Below are 25,086 nucleotides of genomic sequence, written 5' to 3'. Positions count from 1 at the left end.
GTCTTTCTTCGCCCTGTTTTCTCTTAATCTCTCTCACCCACTTTTGGATTCTTCTCAGAAACATCGTTGACTATGTTAACTTTTCTTTTCTTTTTTTTTTTTTAGCTTACTAAGAATGCCAGTGGAGGAAAAACACAGCAAGCGGGGAAAATGTGAACAACTAACAATGGTCGAAGAAGAATTAGTGTTGCACTTGGTAGGATAGGTTTTCTCATTCTATTTGCAGGTTGTTTTAGTGGGACAAGGGAAACTTTCTTTGCCGAGACACAAGCACACTGAGACACCTAGTGGACTCTTCACTGTGGCACATGTGAACAGTTCTTTTAGTTTAGCGTATTTAAACCTTTATACTAAGGTTAAAATACAGTGCTCATTTTGTTCATTTTCAAATGCATTTAAAGAGAAAAAACAAGCACAATGTGCATTATAATTTTTTTTTCATAGCAGTTAGTGAACATATGTGATTTTATATTTTTATACAAGAAAAATATTTTACGCATTTCTACCTCATTCGGTTATTTTTTCAGAATTGTTTGCTAAATCTTCTGTCATTTTCACTTCACAGAAAGCTTTACATTTGATCACTTCTACAAAGTCGAACCTCAACAAATAAAACTTAAACCTTCCCATTTAAATAAAACTTAAACCTTCCCATTTCACCTGCAGAACAGCTCAAGCATTTTGATGTGCGCAAGTAAACCACAGAAACCAAATGCTTAAGATACAATGATCGTTGTATTTTTCTTCTTTTTTTTTACTTAAGCACACCCACAATGCACTCGAGCAAGCAAAGACCAATAAATGTGGATAACATGCACAGATTCAGCAAGCAGACTTGAATTACACAAGCAGATCTGTTCATTTAACAACAAATACAGTCAAACCAAGATCACAAACGCAGAAAACTAAGACAGTATTTAATATCTATAGCAACTATGGTATTTTTTTGGTAAATAATCAAATAGTCTATGTGCATCAAAGTCTTCTAAGTTCACTTAGATAAAATGTGACGCTTTCTTTTTTATAGCCTTCAATTTACCATTTGTTTTGTCTATCTCTCTATTTTAGGTTTGATCACATCTAGGTCTTACTTGCCAATTTGCCATGCATCCAATATTAGAATAAACATGTATTTAACAGCCGATTTTTTAAAAAAATGAAGAGGTCTATGTAATTATACAGGAGGACAAAAAAACAAAAGTATTACTCACCTCTATCACTGCAGAGCTGAACTGTTATTCCAACTTGTGTCCGTTCTGAGCAGCTCCACCGTTTGAGAATGATCTAAGAATAATAAAAAAATAGATCTCAACTGTTTAAAGTTTTATGTACAACACTGAGCCTGCGGGACCCATCAGATGTCGGCTGACGTCGCCTGCAGAAAGCCTTTCCGTCTGAGAGTTCAGGAGTAAGGACAGTGGTGAGCCTGCCTCTTTGGACTAAACAAACACACACATAGTGTACACCAGAAGTCATTGATTAGTCTAGGCCAGAGCTAATAGTCAGCCTTTACGTTTAGCGCCATCAGCTAAACCAGCGATCTGAAATCCTTGTCTTCTTAGGAAAAAGAATTGCGCGCAACTCCTCAAAAAACAAGATTTACATGTAGAATTTGACAGATGTAGGTTTCCATCATTTCTTGATGTATGTGAACTGAAACGGGTTCGATTTGCTCAAAAATAGAAGTTTTACATTAGAGAATCTGTAACTGTAAGTCCTCATGCTGATGTCGACTGGGGAAAGGAAGCAGGAAGGAAAGGACCAAAAGGGAGAGGCTGACGAAACCTTCAAGCAGAATGGGGAACAGTCAGCCTCTGATCATTTCACATGTTGCTTACTTTTGTTTGGGTTTTCACCAACAATAGGGCCATTAGCAGCACTGAAGACACAAACAATTCCTGCAAACAACATGCAAAACAAAGACTTTCACGAGAATTATAAAGGACAACTGTAGAGTCATTAATATGTTTAAACACACCGATTATTGGCATGAATGGTAATCACATTTTAGGACTTAATTGACCAACTGGACCATTTTTTTTTTTTCAGGGCGGGATGATGAAACGGCACACAGCAAATTTTAAAAAACAAGAACTGGATACACAAGTTGGAATTTGTTGTGGAATTTCTCTAAAAGATGCTTTTTGGTTATTTCTTATAGTTACAGTTTAGTGGATATTATTAAATCTCCCATGAGGTTGGATTCCAACTGTTTTACCAGCAACTCTCTTATGCTTGGCTTGTTAACCAAAGTAGAAACACGGGGGAAAAAAAAAAAAGTAAAAGAAAAACATTGACTTTGTTGCAGTTAATTACCAAGGTCTTTCCATTCTGCTGGCAGAATGGAAAAGCTCCTGATTAGTCACTGTGGGCGTTACACTGCACAATCGATTTCTTTAAAATAAGGCAATAAAGTGACATTTAAGCAATGATGAGAATATATTTTTAGCGATTACTGTTAACCATTTTCAACAGAAATAATCAGAAAAGCAATGAGCCAAACAGACAAAAGAAAAACACAGGGAGCATGGGGTAGAACATTTATTAGTCAATTAACAAAATATCTTTTAGAAAAGAAAAAAACAAGTAGAAACAATTCTTACCTATTTCTTTAAATAAAAAAAAACAATCTTTCAATTAAAATATAAACAGATCTTTGAAATTAAATGCAGCATTCCTTTTCCTGGTGTGGTGAAAGCTACATGTTGTCCTTCTGGAATACAAAAATAATGTCTTATTTTAATAAAAACATCTGCTGTTTTTGTCTGACTGCTACAATATAGACCAGCTGTGTACAACGTTACAGCAAAAGCTAAACACACACCGATCCTTGCCAAGGTAAGAATTTCTAACCAAGTATAACCAAGCAGAAAGTGGACGGACAGGGCATGCTTAAACTTTCACTGTTGCGTTTTAAATCATTTCTCTCATTTAAGTGAGGTTTTACTGAGACAATACAGATCATTTCAATCAAACTGCACAAGTAAGAAGTGAATAAAATGTTAAACTGTGCAAATCTTATATTGACATAGTCATATTTTTTGTTGCCCGTTTTATGCAGCTCACTATGTGGCAACAACCTGAGCATTTCAGCATGCTAAAACATTGCTGTTATGAGTAAATGTTTAAAAACTAAAATTTTATTTTTCTATCTGCTCCTGTTTTTCATGTTTGCATTTCTTTTTTTTTTCTTGTCGTGAAGTACTTTGTGATTCTCATCTTGAAAGGTTCAACATAAAGTTTTTTTGTTGTTGTTATTATTACCCTTAAAGCTGCTATTTGATAAAAATCTAATTGTAGCTCCAAACTGTGAGGTAGTGCAGGTTGTGACTTCTATGAAGCTTGTGAGTTTATTCAAGCTGCAGTAAGATCATAATTTTTTCCCCCTCATAAAAAATAGGATGTTTAGGACAAAGACAGAACTACTGTTGTCATAAAGAGCCGTCAACGTCCACATATTGAATTTCAGTAATGAGCACTATTCAAACAACTGTCCTCCATGTTTAATTAGCTTTTTTTTAAAACCATTTTCTTTTCTCTGTGTCCAAGAAAAATGACTGATTGTGTCAATTTAAACTTCCTGTTTTCCTCCAGATAAATAACCTTAACTTGAAGTGACTTTTTAAAGCCAAATTCCATGTTGTTGTAGGAAAAAACTGCAGATGTACATATAGGGCTTGAATAACAGGCCGTGACCTTAAACTAATATTTGAGGTTTGATTACCGTTATTCAGTTTAAATCCCCAAAACACAGATTTGCACAAGTGAGTCTTTTACGGCCACTGCATAGCTCAATAATGCAAACAAGGAGACTTTGTTGCCAACACTTTTTTCTTGGGTAGATGCTGCAGATGGATTTTTAGTCCTTGTCCAGGTTTAGCAATCCAAGGACAATATTTTGCTGCATTCTGGGCTTATTATTTCTTTCACATTTTTATAATTATTTTTCAGTTCCAAGCATTTGAAAGGAACGGTTGTGAGCTACAAGCCTGAACTCAATTGGGAAAAAAAAAAAATGTACAAAAAACAACCGTTGAAATGTCACATGCCAAATTTAATCAACTTTTTTTTATAATGTTAATTGACATATTTGCTGCAGTTGGATTCTATAAAGAAAACCAAATCAAAGTCCACGTTTCAAGCCTGTTGGTCGATAATGACATTTGCTAAAAGAGTGTTGTATTGTTATGCAAAACCTGAATAAATTGTGGAGAATATCATTTATAGTTATCATCTTTTAAAAGCCGTTAAGGAGCAGTGTGTTATTATTGTCAATATAATGTAGCTAACATTTGTAATTTAGAGTTAAAAAAGTGGATTTCACTGCTAAAAGCAAACATATTTTGCATTTCTATACCTGTATTTATCTTTTAAAAGATTGGTCTAAGCGAGTTGGATTGTTGAGATTAAATACAGTAAGTGAGATTTGGAAGAAGTGGTTCACTGAATATCAGATTCAGCCCTTGAACAGGAAGTGTGTGCAGACAGACAGCGGGTGTGAAGAGTCATCAGTACTTGCTGCCGGAGCCGTTTGCGAAGCGGCTGACGTATGCTTTGTAGATGGAGTCCAGGAATGAGCTGTCAGTCTGAAACACAGTAAGCAAGTAAACTTAGCACAGAAAGCTGTTTTTAAGCATGCGTGTTTATTACCACGGCGTGTACACGCTGCATTTACATCGTTGAAAGAGTTAAAATACGACGATTAAAATGCAAAGTGTCAGGTGTGTTTTAATGGTTTTACCTGAATCAGATGCAGCAGTGCTTCTTGAAGCTGGCTTCTAGAAAGAGCTCCGGCCTCCTCTTGCAGTGACGGTTTGCATAAGGTTGAGGGTACAGAGTTGCTTTCTGGAGCAGCCACCGGTAGCCTGCTGCTGGACTTTGTCTGAGTGAACACACTGGGAGAGAGGAGCAGGGTGGGGGCCACTGTGGCAGGTATCCGCTGTGGGGAAATGATCTGCACAGACAGGGACAGGGATTAAAGTGGAACTCGGTGTGCACATCCAGGCTGAAAGCCGTAGATCACCATGAACGATTTACCAACCGAGGACATAAACTCGCATGCAATGACAGCCGGTAACACATTAGAGTCAAGCCGTGGGAAATATGAAGAGAAACTTCTAAAAGTATTTCTACCTCTTGCACTTTTATGAAGTTTGTTATGTCCCCAAAACAAAAATATTATTAACTTATTATGTTGATTTTTTTTATGTGATGAACATGGAAGAAAATAACATTTTATCACAATTAAATATTTGGCATTCACTTGTATTCAGAATCTCTGAGTAAATTCTTTGCAGAATCGCCCTTTGCTGCAATCACAGCTTTGCAAATGTATCGTCAGAAAAAAGTTAAAATCATTTTAATTTGGAAGAAGTGTGTCTGTGTATATCAATGTTGAAGTCTTAGCACAAATTTACCACCTGAATTTAAATCTAGACTTTGACTGGACCACTCTAACACACTGATTCGATTTTAATTTTAAGGCATCAGATAGATATGAATACTTTTCTAAGGCGCTGTATAAGATGCCATTTGAAAGTCTAGTTGCAGCAGTTTCTGTATCTGAAAATCTGCATCACTATTTCACAACAAAAACAAAGTGTGCTACTAAGCAACAGATTAGGAGCTTCGCTCTTAAAAGTTGACTAGTTTTCAAAAACAACTCAGAAATCAATTGGTCTTATTCTACTTAAGGAAATCTTTCTTTTTTCTTCCAAAGACATGTCTGATGCTGTAATGTCACAAAATACAAAGAGTCATGGGAAGAGAGCTGCTGGTCCTTAACGACACCATCTGTTGGAAACAAGAACTACAATCCTTCCATTTCCTCCTGCTGTAGTTTTGTTTCAACCAAGAACAGCTACTGTTTAACCACTGCTGTTGTTCCTTTTTTCTCTCTTACATTAACAACTTTAAACTTTACCTATAGCATTTTATAAATAAGAAAAAAAAAGACCTGTATTCAGCTTCTAACTGAACTGTTTGTTGTTGTTTTTTTTACCTGAAACTGCAGCTCAGATTTTTGATCTGGGGCAACTGTGGTCTGGGTCGGGCCTGTGCCTAAAGAGGAGCCTTGGCTTTGACTCGCACTGGGCCACAGGAACCGAGGTGCCAGTCCTGGATGCGGATGGAGTCGGGGATGCTCGTGGGAAGTCGAGCTCTGTTCTTGCTGGACCAGCTGGAGTTTCTGCAGGAGCTCATGAGGAGAAACCACACCCTGCATCTGGGAGGTCAGACCTGGCGAACGACCACAGGGCATCATTACTTGGCAACAGCAAACGCTGGCTAAAGCAAGCATAAAGTTGAATACATGCTAAGATTCATGCTGAAAGACAGACATATTCAGAAGTCACATAATATGAAGTGAATTATTGGAAAAATATATTTTTAAAATCTAAATCTGACAAGGAGTTGATAGAAATTATGACTGAAACGATTAAGAAGATTTATCGCACTAAATCACCAACTCATTTAATAATTGGTTTATCATTAACTGGCATATACACTCAAAAAAACCTAAATTTTCTGATAAAGAACATATTCAGAGCACAAAACTGGTTGAGGTATAATTATGCCCAAACAGCACATAATTTATATACATCTTGCATTTAAGATAAAAACACTTATATCTGTAAATAGGTTTTAAGCTAGATTAGCTATAGATTACTAGCTACTTTTTTAAAATCAATAATTCTTTTTTCGATGAAAACTGCTGGATGTCCGTTTTTCTGGTTTGTCTTTTGGTGAATCGCAGTCAAATAGATTTTGCACCTGTTCCCATGGCAGCAGAATCCGTCGGCCCTCTCTTCTGCATCTCTGCCTGTAACTTGGTCAGGCCGAGGAGGAGCTGCTGACCTTGTTGTGCTTCGAGGTGGGAACGTGACACAGAATCCAGCTGGCCAGGCTGGGAGGTGGGATACTGGTTCTTCTGCAGCGCCGGAGGAGCCGTGGCAGTGAAAGAAGTGGCGAGCAGAGGGGGTGGATGGTTTTGCAGGAGCCGCTTTATTGGGTCGTGCTGCTGCTGCTGCTGCTGCTGCTGCTGGTGGTGGTGGTGATGGAGGAGGTGGGGGTGCTGATGATGGTGGTGGTGGTGGTGGTGGTGTTCCAGCGGCACCCCGTTGTCACCACACAGCCGGTTCTCTGGGGACTCGGACAGTGTCTGAAGCACGCCCCCAGTTCCTGCCGCCCCCCTCTGTCCCTGCATGAGCTTTGCGATGGCCGGACAGTGCTGAAGTTGGTTCGGCAGTTGGCTAAGAGTGCTCCCGCTCTCTTCCCTATCCGCCGGCCCGAATGCTGTGTCTCCACCTCCGGAGGGGGAGACGTTTCTGCCAGAGTTGAGTGAATCCTCGTAGGTCAGCGTGCGGGCGACGGGTGGGCGGGCGGCCTTTCCTGCTGCCGTGGAAGCAGCCAGAGGAGGAACCGGGTCAGATTTAAGAGGGTGGTGGTGCTGATGCTGGCAGCCTAACAGGGTGGTTAAGGCCACAACCGTGGTGGTGTCTGCTCCTTCATTGACCTGGAAGGGACAAAATTAACATGGGTAGAAACATTATGGAGAAATGTGATATTTTCCAGCCTGAAAACACACATTCACATTACATGTATGTTACCTGAGTGTTTGGTTTAACTGGTATTGGTTTGATCAGATTAGGATTTCCACACAGTACACTGCTGCCCCCAATCTCCTTTGGCTCTGAGGTAGACTGTCAGTAAGACAACAGTGTTAAAAACGCACAAAAGAATCCAGTAGAACCGTTACAGATGATGCAAACCTTAAAGAAACATCTGGGTTCCGCTACCTTATCATACTCTGTTCGTGCCTTGGTCAACATCTGGATGATGTCGACCGCTTTCGCCTCGTTATTTCCTCCGGCTAAGCCACCTCCACCTCCACCTCCTGCTGCTGCTCTAGGGGATATGGAACCACCCTGAGACTGAGCGAGGATCTGCTCCTGCTGGGTCAAACTGGACAAAGTGCAGATTCCCCGCATCAGTTTCAGGCCATTAATTAAAGGAAAGATTTAAAAGTTAGAAAACCTAATTAGGCTAAATGTTTCTCCACATTTCTTTCTTCTTCTTTTTTTTTTTTTTTTTTTTTAAAAACATGGAACCTGGATATATTTTAGCAAGAAATAAATGCAGAAGATTTCTAAAATGTTCATACTTGAAAGAAAATCAAACTTTACTTGGAGAACATTTATGCAATGGGAAAATAAATCCAATGCAAAACTAAAATTTTAAACAAATTAAGAAAAATAGCAACAACTCTAGTATTATACTTGTTGATAGTACTAAGAATTCCTGTAAACATAATAGTTACTTTATTCAATTAACTATTAGATTAATTAAAAAGTTAAAACAGCTGGAACTGTGACAGAAAAAGAGAGAGGGTCCAAGTTTGACTTGAAGCCACCCACGGTGAGGAGGAAGGTAAGGGAAATAAAAACAAATCTCCAAAGATTATAAGGATCTCCAAGAAAGAAATAACTATAGCAGTTAAAAATAAGTTGAAAGTTCTTTGATGTGGCAGTAGTTTCAAATCCAACAGAAAATTCAGGAATTATGAAACTTTTTTTCCATTTATGACTCAAAGAATACATCTTTATACATCTTTAACCCTTAACCTTTTTAATAAAAATAAATAAATAACTCCAAATATGTTAAAGTAAATGCTGTTATTTTGTGTGTTTACAGACAAAAACTTGAGAGATTTTAGTTTTAGATTTTGGCATTTGACTGATTAAAGTTCCACTCTTGTAGCTTTACCACTCTAGAAATATTCAGTCCTGAAAGCCCTCATTTTCTCAAATGGCTCTGTAGCTTCGTCTTCTAAAGAGTAGAAGTAAATAGTTTCCTGTAGTTTTTGATTGCAAAACAACTCCTAAATGAAGTAGTCATATTTTATGTGAAACTGCCATCTATTAAATTTATACTTACATCCTCATCCTTTGTGCAATTCGCTGACAGTCCTGCTTATCGTAGAACCAGATCCCGTGAATAACCACTGAGTAAAAAAAAAAAAAAAAAAAAAAAGGTTTAATTAGCCGAACAAACACATTTACAGTAATGATAATAATAATAATAATACTATAAAAAAAGTATTAAAAAAAATCGAACAAGATGCTTTACATCGCAATAATGATTCAGACAATGAGCAGAAAAATCAATTTTTATAAATACGACTCTACAGTTCTGGGATGAGCTCATTGGTAAGGTCAGCAGACAACAAAATGAGCAAGCTGACCTACTCATAACCTTAAAATCAAATAAATAGACAGACATAAAATAGCTCCAATTTTCTACTATGACATCAGAACCCACACAGCCGAGGCTTTAAAATGAGTCATTTCCCAGCCAAGCCAATGGGAACAGAGGCAGGCAGCGCCGTTATACAGTGAAACACGGGCCCCAGGAGTCTCTTGAACTGTATAAACATAGCGAGGCCAAGAGGGAAACGATTCCAACATGGTTCTTTAGAAGGTTGCGTGGCAGCAAGATAAATATGTTTTATTAATCAAGTTCCTATATTTAACTACAAATGATTTAACTGTTTTTATGTGTGGCATTTTCTCGAAAATGCATCAGAATAGCAGGAGAAGGTGCAAAACATTTCATATCTCAACATATCTAGTGAAATATCAGAGTCAGAATGTGAATATCCAGTCTTACTATTAATTTAAAGCTTTAAAAATTAGTAATGCAATGTCCCAAAAAGCCGCATTTTAAAGTTTTAAAGCCCCTAACCTTTTCAGACTGAACAGTTTAGGTTTCTATGGTGTTTTTTTTATTACATTCTGAAGTGAGCAAGAAAAGGATTAATCGGAGTAGCAGCCAAGAGGCCCATCGTGACTCTGAAGGAGAAGCAGAGATCCACAACTCACATAGAATAATTTCTTTGAGAGAACCATTAATTGCTCAATTTACAAGTCTGGCTTTTATGAATAAGTATCAAAAGAGAGCCATTGTCAAAAATTAGGTAATGAGAACGCATGCTTGCGTAAATGAACATTTTGACAAGTTTGCCAAATAGCAGAAAACTAACATTTTTCACCCTGAGTATATCATCCCCATGAAACACGGTGGTGGCACCATCATGATGTGGGAATGCTTTCATCATGAATGGGCCACAAAATTCTGTTCCTAAACATCCAAACCTGGTTGAGGTGTAACTCAAAGTACTAGCACTTGTAACTTGAGCAAAAGGTGCTGCTACAAAGTCTGAACAGCAAAGGGCTGACTAATATTTTAATTTGCAGAAATGTAAAATAAGTTTTCTTTAGCTTTATAGTAATCTTTATCCATCACGTATAACTCAAACGCATTAAAGTTTATGTTGGTAACGATAGCTTGTAAGGCGATGATTTTGTCTTCACACTAGTTTGTTGAACTTGTTTTGCATGTTTACTGGTTACAATAAAAATGCAACAAATTTACTGGATTAATCTGACTAAAATAAGAGTATGATTTGTTCACATTCAGTTTCATTATTCTGGCATTATACTACAAGAAATGTTAGCTTATTATCTGTCTGTCTGTTACCACTTTAATCTGTAATATACTGTAAGTGTGTATTAAATAAATGCTTATTTTTTTCATGCCGTTATAAGCCAATAAGACGCAAAAAAGGAAACAAAATACCGTCTGGTTTAAACAGAGTACTATTGCATAAAAAAACAAAAAAAATAGAGATACACTCCTTGTGTAAAGACAGAAAAACAACTGAAGTATCTATGTGGTGGCTATCAATACCACACAGAGAACATGTATTCCCAATCCGGCACACAGACCCGAGAGGTCAGCGTGGATGTAGGGACAGACAGAGAAGGGGCTGGCAGAGACATATACAGTTAAGTAGAGCCTGGGAAAAAATTAGCCCTGTTCCAAATAAGTAACTGCAGTGGGAGACTTGACTGGTGGAGCCAGAGCCACTTAGTGCTCACTGGGGATGAGACAGCTTGACAGAGACCCCGGGACACACACAGAGTCGAAGTCAGACAGCTGGAAAATTGAGGAAAAATGAGCAGGACTGATAGGAAGGAGTGAGGTGTTTTTGAGGGAGGTAATCAACTCAATAAAAATAGGAACACATAGTTCTCGGAGCGCTCTGGCTGTCAGGTAACATTGAACAGACGGAGTTTCGCTAATGATGCAAAAAAATAAAAATAAAAAAGCAGAGCTGAAGGTGACAGAAAGACAGCTGGGTAAGAATCTCTGACGTCTCTTTGACCAGTAGGAACGCAGCCGCACAGACAAGAGGACCAAAGTAAAGAGCATAAGGATACAAAGGAAAAACGTAAAAGCTTATTTAGATGTCTTACCAATAATGTGTGGGATATCCCGACCCCTGATTTGTAGAAAGTGTCTGTTTTATCAGTGAAGAGGGAAGACTGCCAGAAGAAAGGCAGGAGGAAGACCAATAAAAACTTTACGTTGGAGAAATAGAAGGGAGGCTCTAGTCCGGTCCCAGGACATTGGAGGGAAGAGGCGGAGGGGAGTCAGACATACAAGACCCAAGCCAAGAACAGTACCACTACAACTGGGAAGACAGCTAAGTGACCATGTGGGAGGAAACCTTCAGCAGGACACCTTCTGTTCAGAACAGCTGAAGACAGGAGCGAAACCTTCCAGATTGTCGGCGTTTCAACCTGGATGCCAGAAAGTTCAACCAACAACCGTCCGGTGAGGTCCGCGAGTGACCCCCATCTGAAACCCTCAGGGACCGGGACAATCCAGCCAAAACAGAGAGCACGTGATGACTGCTCTGCATTCGCTTCTTAACCATTTACTGCTGGAAATGGAATCTTTATGAAGACTTTCTGTCTGTTCTAGAAAGCTTTGTTGGCCATGTTGGAGGATGTGTTGTTCAAGACAGTTTGGATTGACTTTTACGTCAGAATGAGACCAGATGTGCAAGGATAGCTCACAGTAACAGACTATTCAAACTGTGTGTACGTTCCTACTGGCAAGGCTCTTAAAGTAAGACACACATTCTTTGGAGTTATTGTTGTAGTAGAAGACCCATAGCTGGTTTTGGTTAGATTCTTAGGGGAGTACATACTAAAACTTAAAAGTTAAATAAAATGTACAGTGAAGGAAAAACTGCTGCAAACATCTCTACCTACATTTGCAACTGAAGATTGGGCCTAAAGAGACCAGTAATTAGTAGTGTCAAATTATCTTTGGCAATTTTTCTGGATATTTTTTTTGCGAGAAAAAGGACAGATTAAAATCAACTGTTGAAGAAATTTAAAACGGCTCGACTGCTCTGGGACCATGCTCAGGGGCCTGTTTCAGAGGAAACTAAAACATGAGAGACTGGAGGAGGAACCCGAGGTCCGATTTAAGGGATCGCTGGTGTCCGAGAGAGATTTGGGATACAAGTACGTCAGACCTGGAGGTAAGACTACCCACACACGTGCTTTGAAGGAGATGAAGCCCGAGCTTCTTGGTTTTTATGCACATTAGTGCTGCTGTGTCAATACACAATCAAACTCTTTATCTTATTCACAAAAGATATGTCAAGTTTGTTTATGATGATAAACAATTAAATTCTGTGTCCTGCTCACACATTTCTAGTGGGTCAAATTATTACCGGGAGCTCAAGCTTGGTCAGACTGGGAGGGGAGGATCTGTGAAGCCCAACCTTCAAATTTAGTCACAGAATCTCAAATCGACAGATGTCTGGTCTTTGACTAGGCCATTCAAACCATTGCCCTGAAAACATCAAACCTCCAGTCAAGTCTCAATTCTTTTACATTTTCTTTCTTTTCCAGGACTGCCCATTAATTTGACCAGCTTCAATTTAAGCATAAGCATCCCCATAGCATGACACTGCAACTACCATGTTTCACTGTGGACATGGTGTGCCCACCTGGTGTTAAGTTTTTGCCACACATTTAAATCAAGCTGTTCATCTTCTAGTCCATTTGACCAGAGCATCGTCTAGTACATGTTTGCTAAATGGCTAAAGGAAAACTGGAGGGTTCATGGCTTTCTTCAAGCAATTGCTTTGTTCTTACTGCTGTTCCACAAAGGTCATATACCTTCATATACGTAAAGAGCACAAATATAAGTTGCTTTGTTTTCCATTGGAGCAGTGCAACTTTGTAGCTCCTTCAAGGACACTAATATTAGACTTCTTAATGTTCTCCTGATTTAACTGGACACACATTTTTGATTTGTATTTGTAAAAAAGAAACAAAAGAAAAAAAAAGAAGAAAAAAAAAACACCAACAAAAAAATGTTGAAAGCTGGGAAATAATGCATAGTTGTAGCAGGGCTGTTTAGTAGAAGAAGTCCTTCTGTAGTGGGGAACATTAAAAGCCTCTTCCTCTTGAGGACGGGGAAATAACGTTTTGCTCACACTAAATGGCTCTTGCTTGAATCTTAGCCCATTCTGCGGTATATCTCTGCTGCTTATTTTTAGCCTGCGATGCCACTTTGTGCCAACCGCCATTCCAGGAAGTTACAGCCGCTCAGAGGGCTTCATGTTTGTCTAATGATAAGATTCCACGACCCCTCCACCAGAGGTCACGATGCACTGGGACGGTCAGTTTTGCCAGCAGCTTATGAATCGAATGTTGGCCAGTGAAAACAACTCTTCAGCAACCTAATGACCCAAAACACCACACAAGAGTTTTTTTTTTTTTTTTTTCTTTAATATAACTCAGAAGTGTTGGTTTAGAAGGCATCTTAAAGCGCTTGAGGCATTATTACTTGGCTAATGTGCAAACACTTTGTACTTTTATATTTTTTATCTGGATAGTTGACAATCTTTTAAATCGCAGCAGCTATAGAGATAAAATTCCGTCTGATTACAACAATTATTTATATCTCCTCCTTTTGGTGCTTTATAATCAAAGTAAATTAAGGCTACCATTAGGTTTGACCATTATGTTTGCAATACACACCCTCTTTGACTCGCATAACTCCAATTTTAGCAGAGGAAACAATCATCAGCTTTGTCGTGATTACTTGTTGAAAGTACTTTTAATTTCTTCCTTCTTCCCACGACAAGTGAGTCAGCCTCACATTTTAAATTCATTCTCCATTACTGAACTATTACATACTTTAACTTGCACTTCAAACCATCAAAGGAAGTGCAAAAGGTCACTTAGTAAACTTTATGTCATACACAGTCTTTCCCGCAGCCTTCTGGTTATTTATTATTACTGTGAGCAAGCACAAAAATCTATGTCGAGAAGCAGAACGATCAAAGCAGGCGTAAGGAATCCACTTCCATCTGCTTCCTAGGAAGCCTCAAGGAGAGTTGAAGGAAGGGGGAGTGGATGTGTGTGTGTGTGTCAGCAACTTCTGCGTCACTGTGTTTAGATTATCAGAGGCGGTTGAGGTGTATCTAATCTCTGCTGGCTGTTTTTGTAGTGCTGTCAGACTCTTGTCCCACAGGCACACTTAGCAACGTGATTGTGTGAGCGAGGGTCGTATGTAGGTCTCAGAGAGACTTGGGCTGATAAAATTGACTAAAATGTCTCTACTTAGTTCCTTAAATGGAGCTACTAGTTCCCACTCAGATGATCTACTTTCTCCCCTTTCATTATTTGTTATCAGACTTCCAAACCATTGCACAAATCTGTCCTGCTTTTTGTAGGGACATGATCACACCATCGGTATTATGACCTAACTTGGCTTCTGAGACGCACTGCATCTAACTTTGTAAGAGGAGTCTACATCTATTACAGACAGCCAAGGAGTCGAGTAATTATGAAGGTCTGCACAGACTGCCAACCACATTTTTAACACTCCTGGTAAAGATATGTGCAAATCACACTAGATAATCCAAGTAGAAAAACCTAGAAAAATGCTCATTCTAATTTGAGTATGTTTACTAAGTGGAGGGGAGGGAATCCTGCATCTAGAAATAATTCTTTTATAAGTAATCTATGGCTTCTTGTGTCATCATTGTATAACTGTAACTGTTTTTTGTTAGCCACTTGGCCGAATGAACCCCCATTCAAAGCTGCTACGATGCACAGTGAGTTGGATGCTGAAGGAAGATCAACAAAATATCACTTTTAAAGAGCAGCAGCAAAAGCGTCATTTTTAAATCACCAAGTTGTTTGGGATTGGTGCTAGTAAAAACTGTTTCTGTCCTACCATCACAAATCTAGGAATATAACTGGAACTGTGTGCTTCAGTCAGATGAGATTAGGTGTGAAAAAAGTTATGTATACTTCAACTATGACATATATTAAAGGACTAAAGGCTGCCTTATTGAAAATAAGTGATTTGATGAAAGTTTTAACAACCAAGTAAGAATAGTTGGGGTCCTGATGATTCCATTTCAAAATTACCACAGCAAACACGTGCTCAAATAGGTTGTATTTTTCTAAATTACTAAACGTGACGTAATGCCAAAGCAATAGAAGATATATAATTGTAAGGCATTTCACACATCTAAATTAGTGGTACCACTGCACGCTAAAAATCAATGCCGAACAGATGATTTAATCCCAAAAATGTTACAGGTGTTAAACTAAAAAATAATTAAATCCTTCTGAGCAGTTGAAGTTGACCGCATTTGTTTTTTCTGTAAGGTTTAAACACAATATATAATACTTCCCCTTATTTCCTCTACTTATAACTAATACTGGTATACATACTCATTAGAGCAACTTAGCTTGTTTTATTATAACCCAGTTCCCAATTGATGTGCATGCAATAGCAGGAAAACACTGAGGAAAAGACAGACAATATCAATGGCTAACAGGTGAACTATGTGTATGTGTGTATTTAAAGCTACACTATATATCAAATCACAGTGATCATCATAATACCAGCACAGATTACATACAGTTTTCAGGAATTGTAAAATTGTAAATTACTTGAAATCATGTGTACTGCTGCATATGTTGCTTACATCGTGCATTACGGTAAAGAAGGAAAGGGTCCTGCAGCTGGAAGTCCAAGTCTTTTGTGATGGGCTCTGTCAGATTCTCCATATTAAGACGGTTCATTATTGTGAAGCCATGCCTAGGAGATGCCAATCTGAAATAAGAGAAGAACACAGCACAAAAAAGATCAATAAAAATGATTGATGAATATGGCTAAACGAGCCACTTTTTATGTTTTACTCTAGTAAATCTACATAAAATCCAGAGCAATTAATTTTCTTCAAATGTTACCTTTTAAACAGAAACCACCTTTGTGTAATTTGTTACTTTAAGGCCTGAGAGATTTTTTCCTATAGAAAACTCATTAATAAACAGCAATGTCATAAAAAAAATATTTTACTTGTTTTGCATTCTGTTATCCTTGCCTTTATGGAATACTGACAATAATGCAGGTTTGTGGAAATGACTTGACAAGACAGAAACAAATTAGTGGATAAAAACAAACTACTCCTTCTTAAACATTTCTAAGAAGCTTTTTACCTTGTGTAAATAAATAAAGTGCCCTCCACTTCTGTCTTCTCCTGAAAAACAATAAAGTGTTGAGAACAAAAATAAATAAAAACAGAAAAAACATTAAAAGTTTCATTAAATATTTAAAACATTTTAAACTGTGTATTTAAAAAAAACTCCTTATGTATGTTCAATAATAGTAAACCTGTAAGACAGTTTAAACGCGCGTCTACCAGAGAGAAGCTAAAATAGGCTAGGCTAAGCTAAGATAGCATTTAGCACATTTTTTTCAAAGCTTACCCACTCATTCGCTCGGTTATTATAAGTATACAGGGCGACTTGGCTGGCCACGTCCACAATGTTGTTTATGTAAGGGTCTTGTCTCTGCAGGGCAGACAGACTTATGTCCAGTCCTTTAGCAGCAAGGTAACTATTGCTAGCTGCAGAACTCATCGTTCTCTATGGAGAAGATATCCAGCTAGCAAGCTTCAACCTCAGCACTCACAGAGAGACTGATTAAAAAACAAAAACAAACGGCAAATGGAAAATGTAGTTATATCACTAGAAGCCTCTTGACAGCCTTTAAACGAGTATGAGTAAAGTAAAAACTGTTCTTCTAAGTTTTTGAGCTCTAACTGTAATGAGTGAGTTTTTGACCAGCCATGTTTAGGTCGGCAGATTGTAAACATCCCAGACATGACTAGTTGCGCGTCGAGATGCAAATCCTATAATTCAGCTTTGAAAAATCGATGAAAGAAACATGTAGGTCTGAAAATCAAAATAAATAAATACAATACATAAATACCAATATGATAGGGATGCCAACAGTTACATGTAGATGTTTTAAATTTAATATCTTTATCTCTATTATTATTATTATTATTATTATTATTATTAAAGCTTTAGTGACCCTTTCTGGACAAAAGAACAGATACTGATACGCATTTAAGTTAAACTACACTGTGATTTAACAGCAAGCTTCTTAAGTGGGTATTTTGATTTTACCCTCTGCAGCAACGTTTTATTTTATTTTATTAATTTTATTTACTCTGACCTCACGATTTTTAAATAATTTATGAATTTATCTATGAGTAAATAATGTGAACGTAATTTTCTGAAGAATAATGACGGTGTTTAAGCTAGTTACATATACAGCCACTAGGGGGCATTAAAGAGATGCTTCTGACACCACTGATCTCCAGTTATTAAATTATATGCCTGAACTGTAGTCAATTTGAATGCAACTGAATTCAAAACTTCATGAAGGAAAACTTTTAAACAGACCTATAAACAGTACAATGTTTTAAGTCTGGGTGGTAATCAACTTGTTCTACTTGGTTTATGAAGCCTCCTCGACTAAAAAAAAAAAAATCTCTCTTTCTTGTCTTTATAGTAAGGATAAAGTCTTGAATGAATGTAAAAAGAAATTGCTTTTCTAAATTGACCTTACTTCAAATATATGTCTAATATCTGAAAAGTAGCCCACATATTTTCCCTACAACAAACATGATGCTACCAATTTTAAAATCCAAAACTCCTCTTAATATCCTTATAGAACCAGCAAAAAAACAGGAGCATTAATTGACTCGGTGTACTCAGCTGATGCTGATATTTTTCATTCAAAATCAAGTCGAGTATTTCATTCATAACATAAACATAACGGCAGCTGACACCTTCATGTTCTTCGCTAGTTTACAGTGATGTTATTCACAAGTACGGATCAAAAAATGTAAATATTATGAAAGGGTTGAATATTTCTTGTCACTCAATCGCCGACTGCTTCCATGACACCCTGCATTCATGCCAAATGAGGGATGATTTGTTATTGAATGCAGACGGATGAACATAGTTTTCAGAAATGTCACATTTCTTCTTCAAATATCCTTTTTTTATTGATCTTATGTAATATTCAGATGTTCTGAGATGCTGGGCTTTCATTACCTGTAAAACATAATAATCGAAATTGCAATTAATGTAAGCTGTATAAGTATTTTAAATACCTGAACTTAGTTTCTTATTTCCCCCTTGATTCGACTTTGTAACCCGTCACCTATTAAATTAAGTGAACAGATTGAATGCAGAGGCTATAGGTGTTCGGAAATATGACACATCCTTCCTGAAAGGGATATTCAAGGACAAGAGCAGAAACTGATACAGGAAAAAAAAATCTTTCTAAAATTTGACTCAGCAATTATAAATTACAGTATTGAGTCTAGGATCTGATAATAAATCCCTCTCCAAATATACCTTGAATCAAGGTTGAACTCCCAGGTTGGAATTTTAAGCTTTGTAGAATTTCAAAAAAATATTTTTTTTTCCACACAGCTTCTTATCCTGCCTACAAAATGAAACCATCAGAGCACAAAAAAAAGCATTAACCTTGGAAAACAAGCATTTAGCATCAAGTCAAAACTGAACTTCTCTATCTATATTCAATAGTTTGACAGATTTCTGAGGATTTCTGACAAAAAACATTAACCATAGACTCTCTCTCTATCCCCCTCCCTTGCTATAAATAGTAATGCTAACAATTTCAATAACAATTCTCATGATAGAAATAAAAATCTTCTTGGTCAACTATGTGTGGCTCCTCCCCAATCCCCCCGAGAACCTTGCGAAGTGTAAGCTCACATGTACATGTGCTTAAAATTTAATTCATTAGCTACTAATGTACTGGCTGCAAGGTGTCAGTTTGCAAATGATAGTACTAATGAGTCATTTATCAGGGCATCAATACTGCCAATAAGTACTCAGTCAAGACTGACTGATTGTTTCCTGTTAGTTGAGGAAACATGTCACAGCCTATCAGAATTTAACCGGCAGGCCAGCTGACCCTGATCATTTTATAAATAGAATAAGTTACAACCTTAGAGTAACACCCACGAGTTTATAGAAGTCACATTTGCTGTAAAATAATACATTAATTTAGTTATTCTGTGGAAGAGAAAGTGATCCAGTTGCATCAGTACAAAAGGAATCGTCAATACTTGCTCAACGCAAAACTTCACACACATATTTTTTTCTGCTGTCTGCAGACAGGGAAGAGACGTTGCATGTGAAGGCAAAGAGCCATGATTAATGGGTGATGAATAGCTCGCCTGAAGTGCACCACCTGGATTTACCATCAGGTACATCTTCTGATGGAAGATAAATTAAATTCATCGACTAACATTTGGATTTAGAAATGTGAGTTTATGATGCGGTCCATTTTAAAGGAGGCGTTTAGACCAAAGAATAAAAGTTCAAGAATATGAAACCATATTTTATCACCGTTTAAGCTAATTTTGTATTTGTATGCGAGTAATGAAATTGGTATATTTTCCAGAAATAAAAGTAGAAATCGCAGGAATCTAACGCTGGACACCTACGCTGATATACTTGCATTTTATATTTATAATCATACTTTTCAAATACATGCTCCTTATGTGATCTGTTGCTGTCTGGTGGCTGCTAACAAGTAGCCGATTGCAGCTGTGCTGCACATGCAAGTACCCCACAGGGACAAAATTATCTACAACTACTAAAACACATCAACAAGTGTTTCGCCGTTTTACTCAAACTTTGTGAATTAACACAAAGTGGATTGTATTGAAGCTCACAATACCATAACATAACTATCTCAACTTTACTTCTTTTTTTTTTATTTTTTTTTTTAAAAAGCAAGTCAATGACGAGATGCAATCCTTAAATAGAAAACTTTTTAAGCCAATTTAAATAACGAACTGAACTTGGTGCACCCTTTGTTAACTAGGACCAGTTAGAGTGCATGTGTGACTGGACTGAACTGGCTTGACTTTCTTACAAAGTGAATTGGGGTCATGTGTTGTGAAACGGGAACTAAACTGAAAAAACAAAACAAAAAAACAACTTGATTCTAAAGAAAGATAAAACAGTCTGCCTTTCTTTAATCTGGCATTTAGCAAATTGGGCATCTGAAAAGGCAACAAAGGGTATCGTTTCTGAAAGAAATAGTTTGTCTGGGTTTGTTTTTCACGCTGTAACAAAAAAATATTGACAGGTAATTATTTATGCCTTACTCAGTAATCAATTGAAAAGCCTTTATTGGCTCCACAGTCATTCAACCCCTCTATTATTAGTGGTTTATGGGATATAAATACTCTCTTTGTAGAGCACTATATATATATTAGAAAACATTTGCATATTCTTAAATTTGATCCCTATGTCAGTTAATAAAATCAAACTAATCTGGCAATACATTTATAAAAGGCTAACATTAAAAACTATGCTGCTTATGAACTATTTCTTTTTATTTTAACAAGGGAATTACACTTTGGTAAATCAGCAGGTTGCTGGGTTTTTGTCCCCCCCCTACAAGACATCTCAGCACTTCCACGTTTGTCTGCAATTCCCAGAGACAAACTCACTCGCACATACTAAAAGGTCTGGAACTGCAAATATAGAAGATTCCCAAATAGAACAGATATTCCATGTACAGGCTGGATTACAGAGGACATTAGTGTGTCTGGTTGTGTGTGTGTGTGTGTGTGTGTGTGTGTGTGTGTGTGTGTCTGCATGCTTGCGTGTCCCCTGGGCAGAAGTATCTGTTCCCATGACCTGCCCTCCATCCAGTCTTCCTTCTCCCAGTTTTTCCTGTCTGCCGATCTTCCATTCACAGACTGACAGACCAGCTAAAGTCTTCTGCCGTCTGTCTCGTGTTACCTCCTCTCCACAGCAGTGAGACGTCCATCTGCAGCAATGAGAAGGTGCTTGTATGGTAAACAGGGTTCAGGCACAGTTTTTCCTCCAGTATACTCAGACCAACTTTTAACCTTTTTAACTTTCACGAGCTTTCAGAAAAAAACAAAACAAAAAAACAAGTGCTTGAGGCCGACTGACTGTCAAATCAGTCACTGCAGATTAGAGTCACAGACTCTCAGATCTTGTGACTCTTTTAATGGACTTCATTGGATGACTTTTTCGAGAGACCAAATTGGAAACACTGGGTGCATTTATAAAACCGATTATACTGGTTCCACAACGCCCAGTTTCACTAATCCAATTCTATTCATGCCCCGATGCCTTTGGAATTACTCGGGTAAAACAGTTTATGTCGTTGTATCATTACCCCCCTAAAATTAAATGGAGTTCTTCTAAGCAATTTGGACAGAGAGTTACAGATAAAACAACTGCTAAATGAGAAAAGAAGCGAGCATCATCAAACCAATTTTTTTCAAATTTCATAGCACAATTTGGCTAGATTAAATTTAGGCAACATTGAAAACAAATATTGAATGCTATGTCTAAAAAGCTACGTCAGGATCTATTTAGATCTTCAGCACCAACTTTCTAGCCAATTAAAATCTTGAAATTGGAAATTACTTTTAAAAATTTTGAATGTCGCGTTTGGCAAATTTCTGGGTTTTTAATTTTGCCCTTTTAATATAACTTTTTTTTTGTGTAGTTGCATTGACTTTTTTTTAAAATTATTATTATTTTACACCATTTGTTAGGAAAGCCATCATGTGTAAGGGCTTCTCTTAAGAAACTGGATCATTTATCTGCTGTCTCGCTGTGTGATTGGACTCTCAGTCCTGATGCATTACCGCATAAGCAGAATTTTAATATTAAAAGTCTCTAAAGCTGAATGCCTTTTATCTTTTTCATAAACTCTTTAGCTTCCTCCCCCCTCCTCCGTCTAGAGCTTAAGCAGGCGGTAATTTACATTTCGGGGAGTGTTTCCACTCGTTCATCAGTGCCAGCACAAAATCACTTCCCTCACACAGAATATTTATATACCATCCAGGACGGAAATCACTACAGATTGTTCTGAGAAGACAAACGGATTGTCAGATGTCGTCAATAGAATCGTTTCCGAGTCGACTCCCCGCCGCTGCCGTGTCTAGACTGACACATGCAGACAAAAGCTTTACAGTAATACAGAATAGTGGGTGGCGACTTTGCACTATGGCACTGAACAAATGAATACAGGGCCGGGCTGAGTCATCCGATTCACCTCCTGATTATAGCCTGCAGCGGATTGACATGAGGCCTGCACACTGTGATCTTTGCATTCATTGTCGGAGACAATTATGGAACGATTAGAATCCGGGAACCCAGTTCACTTCAGTTATTTTGTATGCGCTCAAGTAGATGCATTTCGTCCCTCCGGTGTGACACAACGAGCTCGGTAACCACGTAGAGATTTCTCTCCCTTTCAGTAAAAAGTGTTAATCTCGTGAAGGCCTTCAGATAGCAGCTTAGTCTGAGAAGCCGACACGTTATTTGTGCGAGCAGCTTCATTCGGAAGAAGAAGAAGAAGAAGAAGAAGAAGAAGAAAAAAAAAGCCGCTGTGAGCGACAGAGCCGAGCCTTGCCGAGCGCTACTTCGCTAAGAGGTGATACTGTTGACTCCGTTTGACGTTTCACTCCCAGATGAGCCCCGTTTCGTTGTTTTGTTGTACGAAACGGCATCTGATCGGAAAGAGGGGGGGGGGAAAAAAGCCACAATCAAATCCCAGTAATCTCTCTGTTGTCATTTGGCAGGATAAGAGAATTCACGTTGAGTCTGCGTGCCAGTCTGGATGCACTGCGTTAAAGAAACGTCCATATGCCCTGAATCTAAACTTTACAATCCCATACTTTAATGTGCTTGGCAATTTTATGTGGTAATAGGACAGAAAGTATAAATATGAAATGGGGGGGAGGAGGGAGTGATTTATGATTTTCTAAATTTTTTACACATAAAAATCTGTAAAGTGTGGCTGGGTTAGGTTTGAGGGAGAGCATGTTCACCGATTTTTTTTTTTTTTTTTTTTTTTTTTTTTTTTTTTTGATGGTGTCTAGGGAGAGATTCTTCACTGGATTTAAGTGTGGAATTTTATTGGACAATGACAACATTCTGGGTCCCTGCTGAAAAGCAAATCATTCCCACAGCATGATGCGGCCACCACCCTGCCTTGGTGTTTAGGGTTGTTTGTTGCAAACTGCAAACAGGATTTAACAAAAATTCTTTCATCTTATCCTCTCTTCCATAAAGGTCATGTTTTTTTTTTGTTTTTTGTTTTTTTAGAGTGCACAACTAACAGCTTCTCCCACCTGAGTTCTGATCTCATGGTAGCTCCTCTAGAGTTACCATGGGCCTCTTGACTGCTTCTCTGATTAGTGCTCTCTTTGCCTCACCTGACAGTTTGATTGGTAGATGAGCAATTGTGCAATACATACAGATGCACAGGTGTCTAAAAGCATGCATTTTTTTCATTCCTCTGTCCTTAGTGTAGTTCTGTCACATAAAATCCAAATAAAACACACTGCAGTGCTTTATTTGGAGTTTGTTGTGACCAAACGTGAAAAGATTAAAAAGGCACACCTTTGCACAGCGTTGTAAACTTAAGACCACATTTGTACTGCTTCAAAACAGAAAAATAAGAGAGAGAAAGAGAGAGAGAGAGAGAGAGAGAGAGACAAAAAATCAACAATGCCAGCAGCAAACAGATCAGAGGTTTAGTCATGAAACAGTCGAAAAACCAGATATTTAGTGCATGTGTAAACACAACCTTGGCCAAAGAAAAGAATGGAGCTGAAAGGCTCCAGATGTGAAGGGACCACAGACCAATGAGATGTGCAGGTCTCTAGTCTCGGTTTGTTCCTGGGCAAATTGGAGTCTGTTGGTAAGCTTGAGCTCCGTATGGATCATTATCCCCCCCTTCAGTTCCTTCTTTGCACACTCTTTCTTGCTGCTTTTCTTGATACTCTCAGGTTTTAGCACTTTCCCTTTTTATTTTTTGTTGGGGAAACTCTGTACTAATCCGTTTTTTTCTTCATATCATCATCATCATCATCTGGAACCAGCATATACAGCTTCCTTCCCTTCTCTCTCTCTCTTTTGGCACACACTCAGCCAGGCGCGCGCGCACACACACACACACACACACACACACACACACACACACACACACACACACACACACACACACACACACACACACACACACATCTGGAAACAGTCAAAGCGTCTACATGCACTGGGAGGGGGGCTACCTCTGCTCTCTCTCTCTCTCTCTCTCTCTCTCTCTCTCGGTATCACTGCAGAGCTGAGCTGCAGGGGCAGCAGAGCCAGAGAGAAGAGAGAGCTCCAACTCCCGACCAGTAAGACAGACAGACAAGGCAAGGCAAGCAGGCAGGCAGACACACAGCCGGACCATCATGGACTGGATGAGCGCAGAGAAACCAGTATCCGGATGAGACAGGACGCCGTGGCTTCTGTTAAAAGGGGGGGACTCTGCTGTATTTCTGCGTGGAATAACCGACAACCCTTTGGGAGATTTAACCCCGTGATACCCGTGATGGAATACCCACACTCTTCTCATTCCCTAATTTTACTCCTCTTCTTCTCCTCCTCCTCCTCTCCCTTCTTCTCCTCCATCACCTCCACCTCCTCTTCTCCTCCATCCTCTCACATTTTGACACGCTGCTGAAGATGCGCACGAATGCGTCTTTTGCGCACTTGCATTGCGACCGCGACTGAAAAGCGCCGGTGATTTTTGTTTAGGGTTTTTATTTTATTTTATTTTTTTCATAGCCGTTGTTCCAAGAAGACAAGAGGAGGGAGGACGATAGTGTTGGATACCTGAGCGAAAGGGAAGGTGTGAATCGAATCCAACTCGGCGGTGCTGGTTTCGTGTTTCTCGCTTAGAGGGCCCGGATGTACCGAGGGATGCACCGGTGCGTTTTTCCAACCGGTTCCGCCGAAAGCTCCCTCTTTTTTCTCG

General features: G+C 38.4%; 2 protein-coding genes across 3 annotated transcripts in view; both read right to left on the bottom strand.

Annotated features, from left to right (window-relative positions):
- The window catches only part of cacna2d4a (calcium channel, voltage-dependent, alpha 2/delta subunit 4a), a 78,950-nt gene extending 77,567 nt beyond the window's left edge, over window positions 1–1,383 (bottom strand). The window contains exon 1 of the mRNA XM_016677624.1: window positions 1,212–1,383. The gene's annotated coding sequence lies outside the window, so the exon portion shown is untranslated. The remainder of the gene's footprint in view (window positions 1–1,211) is intronic.
- A 1,143-nt stretch (window positions 1,384–2,526) lies between these two features.
- Window positions 2,527–25,029, bottom strand: dcp1b (decapping mRNA 1B). 2 transcript variants are annotated; one of them, XM_016677617.1, is made up of 11 exons: window positions 24,945–25,029; window positions 18,359–21,066; window positions 16,389–16,429; window positions 15,875–16,002; window positions 8,935–9,001; window positions 7,797–7,962; window positions 7,608–7,700; window positions 6,772–7,513; window positions 6,002–6,237; window positions 4,742–4,954; window positions 2,527–4,586 (listed from the first exon to the last, which is right to left on the bottom strand). In XM_016677617.1, exons 4-11 carry the CDS (start codon window positions 15,969–15,971, stop codon window positions 4,509–4,511), a joined length of 1,692 nt encoding a protein of 563 aa, XP_016533103.1. In that variant the 5' UTR covers window positions 15,972–16,002; window positions 16,389–16,429; window positions 18,359–21,066; window positions 24,945–25,029; the 3' UTR covers window positions 2,527–4,508. The 2 variants fall into 2 exon arrangements, with proteins under 2 accessions (XP_016533103.1, XP_007564506.1); XM_007564444.2 differs by lacking the exons at window positions 18,359–21,066; window positions 24,945–25,029 and adding an exon at window positions 16,659–17,117.
- Between the last annotated feature and the right edge of the window lie 57 nt (window positions 25,030–25,086).

Source organism: Poecilia formosa, unplaced genomic scaffold (assembly GCF_000485575.1).
Source record: "Poecilia formosa unplaced genomic scaffold, Poecilia_formosa-5.1.2 Scaffold159, whole genome shotgun sequence".
Lineage (NCBI taxonomy): Eukaryota > Metazoa > Chordata > Actinopteri > Cyprinodontiformes > Poeciliidae > Poecilia > Poecilia formosa.
Note: the sequence above shows the minus strand (reverse complement) of the source record. Positions and strands in the feature narration are given on the sequence as shown.

Excerpts from the sequence above, each read along its gene's own strand:
- dcp1b (XM_007564444.2), bottom strand. The coding sequence starts at position 16,811 with ATGAGTTCTGCAGCTAGCAATAGTTACCTTGCTGCTAAAGGACTGGAC. Across the intron at positions 7,963-8,934 it reads ATTGCACAAAGGATGAGGAT|TTTGACCCAGCAGGAGCAGA; the intron begins GTAAGTATAAAT and ends CACTTTGTCCAG. Across the intron at positions 7,701-7,796 it reads CACGAACAGAGTATGATAAG|TCTACCTCAGAGCCAAAGGA; the intron begins GTAGCGGAACCC and ends TCTTACTGACAG.